The sequence below is a fragment of the Lipophrys pholis genome (genome assembly GCF_963383615.2).
Source record: "Lipophrys pholis genome assembly, chromosome: 22".
NCBI lineage: Eukaryota > Metazoa > Chordata > Actinopteri > Blenniiformes > Blenniidae > Lipophrys > Lipophrys pholis.
Window position 1 is genome coordinate 14,001,655 of NC_137644.1, and position 6,943 is coordinate 14,008,597.

The 6,943-nt window shown below is 41.4% G+C and overlaps 1 protein-coding gene across 2 annotated transcripts; it reads right to left on the reverse strand.

The window, feature by feature from the left end:
* Nucleotides 1–2,668: 2,668 nt before the first annotated feature.
* gpr85 (G protein-coupled receptor 85) lies at nt 2,669–6,074 on the reverse strand. Of its 2 annotated transcripts, none has more exons than XM_080492535.1 (2): nt 5,592–6,074; nt 2,669–4,538 (listed from the first exon to the last, which is right to left on the reverse strand). In XM_080492535.1, exon 2 carries the CDS (start codon nt 4,372–4,374, stop codon nt 3,241–3,243), a length of 1,134 nt encoding a protein of 377 aa, XP_080348661.1. In that variant the 5' UTR covers nt 4,375–4,538; nt 5,592–6,074; the 3' UTR covers nt 2,669–3,240. The 2 variants fall into 2 exon arrangements, with proteins under 2 accessions (XP_080348661.1, XP_080348662.1); XM_080492536.1 differs by having other exon boundaries at nt 5,861–6,000.
* Between the last annotated feature and the right edge of the window lie 869 nt (nt 6,075–6,943).

A 6,943-nucleotide genomic window follows, 5' to 3' on the forward strand; every position in this document is an offset into this window, starting at 1 on the left:
AATGTGTTCAGTGAATGTGTCTATTTGATTGTTAACCTTGCTCAGAAACTGTAATATTCCACCAGATAATCTCACAAAGCTTGATTTCTTTTTTTTTCATTTACATTTAGCTACTCAAAATAATAACTTTACGCTTGCATAAGCTGTCAGGTTTTTTGCTGAAAACTTTTGAAACAATTTGCATCTATTGTTTCTCAATGAAACATTTAAGGTGACAGATTTCTTGCAAATTCAAATGCATTTAAAAGAAGAAGGTCCATTTGTTCCCATTACCATGGTTCACGGATTTTTCTTTTTTTTTTTTTTTTTCACCCCAGTTCAATTTCAATACTGCTGCACATCAATGTGACCTTAAAACTGAGAGAACAGAACAAACTGCTATGTCATTTATGGCCACAGGCCTCGATGGAAGCGTATTCATTACTCCACAGAGGACCGATATTATTCCATATGGGAGTCGCATAAATTACATCTGAAATTCAGTGGTATTCCTCTTTAACACTGAATGACAAACTGAAATGGTGAACGTGCCCAGGGATATATGCATGGAGATTACTCCCATTAAATGGCAGGGACACTTCACGTCTCAATGACAAGTTTTAGCATATATACTGTTTTGACAGGTTGTCTCATGGACTCAAATGACAGAAGAAAATTGTGTTTTAGAAGAGACACATTTTAAAACGTTTTTTTTTTCTTCTTCTTCTTCTCTCTCATATGAAAACCATGAACATAAATCGCTCATACAAAGTTCTCATAGAAAACACCAACTGACAAAATATGCATGTTAGCTCTCTTAGTGTTGTGGAACGACGAAACATTTTACTCCGGTGTTGATTGTTTTGAATGTTATACAAAAGAATCGGGTGACATAAGGTTGAAAACAAACAAACAAAAAAAAACATTTTGGAGAAAAATGGTAATTCATCGATCGACCCATCATCATTGACACAAGTTAGGGTTTCAAAGTGTGGAGGGGGGGGGGGGGGGGGGGCGGGGGGTCTCCACCAGAGGGCCTCAAGGGCACTCCAGGTGGGAACATTTAGGGGGCTACCTTTTCTATGAATTTGTAAAAAATAGTATGTTCAAATAAACAATTTATTATTTTGTTGAAAGACATTCTTAGAGGTGAATTTATTATTAATTACAATAAAGAAAGAATCCCATTATCAAATAAAGTCATCCTCCCACACTATGAAAACCCATCTACCGGCTGTTAATTCAGCTTTACTGTGTATCGCCAACTAGTTACAGGGATTCCAAAAAAATAATTACATTTTTTTTTTAAAAAAAAGCAAATTTTGCAAAATGGAAACTTTTTATTTTCAAAAAGCAACAGATTACACAGTAAACTTTCAGCAAATGCAATCCTAACTGAAACTGTACTCACATTCGGGACTTCAAAATGAAAGACTCACATACTTACACACAATCTATCTATAATATACAAAAAAGAATACATAATAAATATTAAAATGGCCACAAGAGAAAAAAGTAAGTCATTGAAAACAATCAGTAGAGAGCAAATGTAGGGAAAGTAGAAACAAGACGGTGTGCCTTAAATGTCCTTTTTTCCTTTTTTTTTTTTTTTTTTTTTTCCTTTTTCCTTTTACATTTTTTACAAATTGTGCAAGATTTCATACTAAGGCTCTGGTCTTGAAGTGACTGTTGTCTGATCCACACACATGCGACAAACACGCACACTCGCGCACACACACACACACGCACACGCACACGCACACACGCACACACACGCACACACACACACTCCCTGTGCTGTGAGCACTCTGTGGGGTGTAGCAAACCATTGCAGAATAAAAAAAAATGGGCTGCTCAGTGTATGGCCTGTGATTCTCATGGGAGTGGACCAGCTTTTAAAAATGAACATGCACTTCACGCTGATGTGAGGGGAAAAAAAAAAAAAAAAAAAAAAAACAGAAAACAAAACAAAACCCAAAACTCCCCCTTGCATCTAAAACAACAGCTTTTTTTAGGAGTGAATGAAAAAGAAATATAAACAACCAAGAAACATGACAATATCATAACCATTAAGGCAAGAACAACCGGAGTGGCATCAGCAATACTGTAACAATATGATAGTGTTTAGGTACATGGATATGATGAAACATTTAACTACTTCTTCAATGTCTTTTTTAAGCACAAGGTTGTTCTTAAAAGCAACTTTTAAAAAAAAAAAAAACCAAACATCACTTCATCTTTTTTCCTCTTTTTTTTTTGTAAAAGGTGTTAAGAAAATAACAATGCCAGACACGAGGGACATATGGATCGTTAAACTACAAGAAATAATTCCTAGTTTTAAGTTGCAACTTCAAAACCACACATTGTAAATCCCCTTCGTTAAGCCCCCCCCCCCCCCCCCCACCCCCCCCCCCCCACCCCCACCCGCCCCCTCGCCCGGTAAATGAAAAAGATATCACTTACATTAAAACCATTTTAATCCTCTTGTGAAGGTGTATTCCAACAGTCACCAAGTTTTGCTTTACTTACAGCGATTGTGTAGTCTGTTGCAAATTAAAGCATTCATTGTTTAGTTTTGGAGGGGAAAATGGAGAAAAAAAGTTGTCCTTGCAATGCAACTGGCAACTGTCGACCCAAAAAAAAAAAAAAGGAAAAAAAAAAAAAAAAAGCATCTTTACATCTTCTTTTTAGTGCAACTCTTAAAATGTAAAACATTTCCAGTGATTCCTTGAGAGGTATCATTTCTTTGTTTTGTATTATTTTTTTCTTTTTCTTTTCATTTGTATGTTTTTCAACACCTCACAGAATAACGCATCTTCAAAATATCCAAAAGCAAGAGATTTTTTTGTTTTTATTGTTTTGTCAAATCTTTTTCTCTTTTTTTTTTTCTCCCCCCCTTTTTTTTTCTTTGTACTTTTTGCTTCTCTGCATTGGCATGGCCATCCACATCGTCTGTTTACTAGAACATAAACACAGGAGGGGATCCATACCTCCTGTGTATTCCTATTCCCTTCAGGCCTCCATGTTTGATACATTTCATATTCAATCACCACAGCCGAGCCACGTGATTGGCGGTCCACCTTCTACCTCTGAAAAGAAGGGTAAGGAGAAGGAGGAACAGGAGAAAACTTGGAGGATGAAGAGAAGAGAGATAGAAAGAGTGCGCTGTACAGTGGGAACGAGCCCAGATCAAGATCAATCAGGGTAATAGAGACATAGATGAGAAAAAAAAACACACACACACACACACAAAAAAAACCATCATATAACGCAGTAGGGTTCCCTTGGTAACCTGGATTTTCTGCAGTAGAGGAGTGTGGTGCTGAAGCAGCGCCGAAGCTCCCTGTTGGAGAAAATGCAGATGAAAGGATTGACCCCAGCCTGAGCAAAGCTCATCCACACGGCTGCTGTCAGGTAGCCCCCAGGAACTACGGGGCCCCTTGCAAACACCCGCCAGTAGCAGGCGACCAGGTAGGGCCCCCACAGTGCCAGGAAGAAAAACGTCATGATGTAGAACATCCTACTAATCCTCTTCTCCGTTTTGAATTCATCTAATACCAGTAGGCGCCGGCGGCCCGCTGCGTTGCTGTTTTGCCGGATACCCAGCAAAGTAGGCGGGGTGGGGCCTCGACCAAATCCAGCCAGCCAGTTGGCCGCCGCCTGCCCGCTGGCGCCTGGCCCATGGAAGGTCCAGTTCTGGCTGACGGCAGGCACAAACTGGACGGGCTTCATCTTTCGGCGGTCGTGGACGAAGAAGATTAGCTTGAGGTAAACCAGCTGTGTGGCGAGGAGGATGAGCGCCAGCAGGAGCATGAAGCCCAGTGAATCATTCGCCCTGAAGGAACGGTGCTGAAACGTGCACTGGTCCTCCTCCCGGATGAAAGAGTACGTCCCCACGTCCAGCACCGGCGGGAACGCCATAGCCACGGATAAAGTCCACACCATGCAGATGACGGCCAAACACGTCCAGAAAGTTAGCCTCTTTGTGTAGAAACGGTGGTGTGCGATGGCCAGGTACCGGGTCACGCTGACACAGAAAAGCATGAACGCCGTGTGGAAACAGGAGAGCACCCCCAGGAAGGCAATCACTTTGCAGGTCAACGTGCCGTAGGTCCAGGCCGATCCATTCTTGACCGACGTGAAGACAAAGGGGAAGCAAATGGCAGAGCGCAGGATATCAGAGGCGCACAGGTCTAGCAGGAAATAGTAGGGTGCTCGGTGCAGGCTCTTGTCTTTGACCAGCAGGATGGAGATCAGGAGGTTTCCGACCACACCGACGCCAATGATGAAACCAAGAGACGTCAGTTTGAGGAACGTGGCGAGAGGAGAGACATTCTGCAAGATGGTGTGGTCCCCTGCATGGCTATAGTTCGCCATAGATGGAGGAGGGATCATAAAGATAGTGGAATAGCTTCAGCCAAGTATCATGATCTAGAGGTGGCAGGGGGAGGCGTTAGATCCATTTGGCGGTGTGCTTTGAAGAGGTTTCCAGGCATATAGGCAACCTCTCCTCTAAGGCATCCTTTGTTCCTTTGTCTCATCACACCTAAAAAAAATCCCTGAAAAATATCATCCACCCATCAGCATTCAGTCCTAAACAATAGCTGCATTGTTTGTAGCTGCACAATCTAGAATGTGATAAGCAATAATTTTCAACTGCCTGTCATTTATTTAATTATTTGCTTCAAATGTTCACATTTTGAGTGGCTGTGGGCAGATCTCTGCCTCAGCCACTTTGTGTACAGAGAAAGAACAGACAGACAGTGATGGAGCTTGATTAGACTGAAGCATTAATCCGCTACAGTGATAGAATTTTCTTATGTGTGACTTCCGAATTCCGTGAACAAAAGCAAGGCAAAGGGACATTCAGCTTTCATTAAAGAAACGACGCATTTCTTTTTTTCTTTTATCAGTTTTTTCTTTTCTATTTTTTTTTTTTTTTTTAATCTATTTCACCTGCGTGGTGTCAGGAAGAAACGAAAAAGCGTAATGCTCGGGTTGGATTTCAGATTTTCTTTTAAAAAATTTTTGGAAATGTTGGATGGGGACGTTTACCAGCGCACTGTGCAACATTTAGAGAAATGCAGTCCAAAATAAGCTCCTCTTGATCACACCCTGCGCCCTGCAGAACAGTGGAAGGCTCTTAAAATCGGTGGATGCCTCGAATAAACTCGCCCTGCCTTGCATTGCATGCATTGTGAGAGAATCGACGGAGGGTGCATACATAATAAAGCATCCATGTTTTTGTCTGATTAAAGGTTAACTGGATTACGGGTCTTACGTTAATAAGCGGTGTTCTCATTAGGGCGTCTATTGAGGCAGACTCCATTTTCCATAACATCTTTTATACTACTAATTACGGAGAGTTAAGCGAACATAATGTGTAATTCTGACACCGTGGACCGCATTTTGCCATTATACAGCTTTTTTAATGTCCGGGAGTGAATATCATTCGCGATGGATTTGGAAAGATGGATATATATAAACGACAATAACAATCCTCCTTAACACAATACTACAAGCTGTTCTGCACATTGCTGGTATACTTAGATATTAACACAGCCTGTGGTAATGACTGATTTCATTAAATAAAGGCGTTTGGGTTTACTTACGCGTTTATATGCGTCCTCCGATTCTCAGTCGACTATTTTACGCGCGGCTCAATCCGATAGATTTCAGTAAAAAAAATGAAACAGTTGCATCCCAGTCGGCTGGTTGAAGCATAACAGTGTAGCAGATCCGCACGTCCATTAGACTAGAATAATTTCCAAGTCCCCGCTATGAATTGCCCAGAATCGCAGCCACCACACAAGACAAGGCCAGAAAAAAATAGAGAAAATGAGAGAGACATCCGATATCAAAACCAATCAAAAAACCCTACCTGTTGATAATCCTATTTCGTGTCCGTCCTGGTGGATATTTACATTGCACTAGTCGGGTTTTTGCTGTTTTTAAAAAGCCTGATTTGTTGCCTGCCCCCTTTTTTCCTCCACGGTGAATATCCTACAGTAAACGGAGCGCACGGCGCATGCGCACTGCATCCCTATTTGTGATCCAAGACGCGTCTTGTCTCTTGTTGCAGCAGCAGCGGCAGCGGCAGCGGCAGCGGCAGCAGCATCTCTCTCTCTCTCTCTCTCTCTCTCTCTCTCTCTCACACACACACACACACATCTGCTCACAGGAGCCGCTGCTGGCCACTGACGCTTCACAACGCTGTCCTCCGGTTACAGATTGCTGTTTTTCTACAACTTTTTACACATCGATAGCTTATTCTGGGCAATTATTTCCTGGGTTGAATTACTCATGTCAAATGCTTGGATATAAAATCACTTCCTTGCATTCATAAATCATACAAAAGCGGAATGTAGTTGAATTCAGCCCCCCCCCCCCCCCCTCCAGACATTGTTATCCCTATTTTTTTTTTCTTGCAATGTCATCAACCGATTCATAAAAAAGGGATGGCATTGATTTTTCATGAAAGATGTCAGCATGTTGACCACTGTGCACAAAGGCAAGGGTTAAATCAGGCAGCCTTGCTCACCCCAAGGTGCAATGACTTCCTCTGTACTGTATATACATAATTGACTACCACTTTGCACGCTGTTGTTCATTCTGCCCAGGCAGCATAATAAATTCATGGGTCTTGATTTGCCAGCCATGTATGGAGCCCTGTGATGTCATGGGCAATGTAACAAGTGAATGATGATTCAATAGGCCACATGTAAACAAACGAAATGCACTTAAATGCATGCTGCACACATATATAAAAGAACATGAAATAATCATTGCCATGCATGTGGGGAAACTGGTAACTGATATAACATTGTGGGACATCTTGTAGGCTGTTCAGATTTTTTCTGATTTAAAAAAAAAAAATTGTAAATTAATCATATCTTTTTCAGTTTCAGAGACAGAGCATTCTATCTATTGTTACTAAATGTAGATATCTTCATATATATGTTGT

What these genes read in the sequence shown, in the direction of transcription:
- gpr85 (XM_080492535.1), bottom strand. Translation starts at nt 4,374, where the DNA reads ATGATCCCTCCTCCATCTATGGCGAACTATAGCCATGCAGGGGACCAC.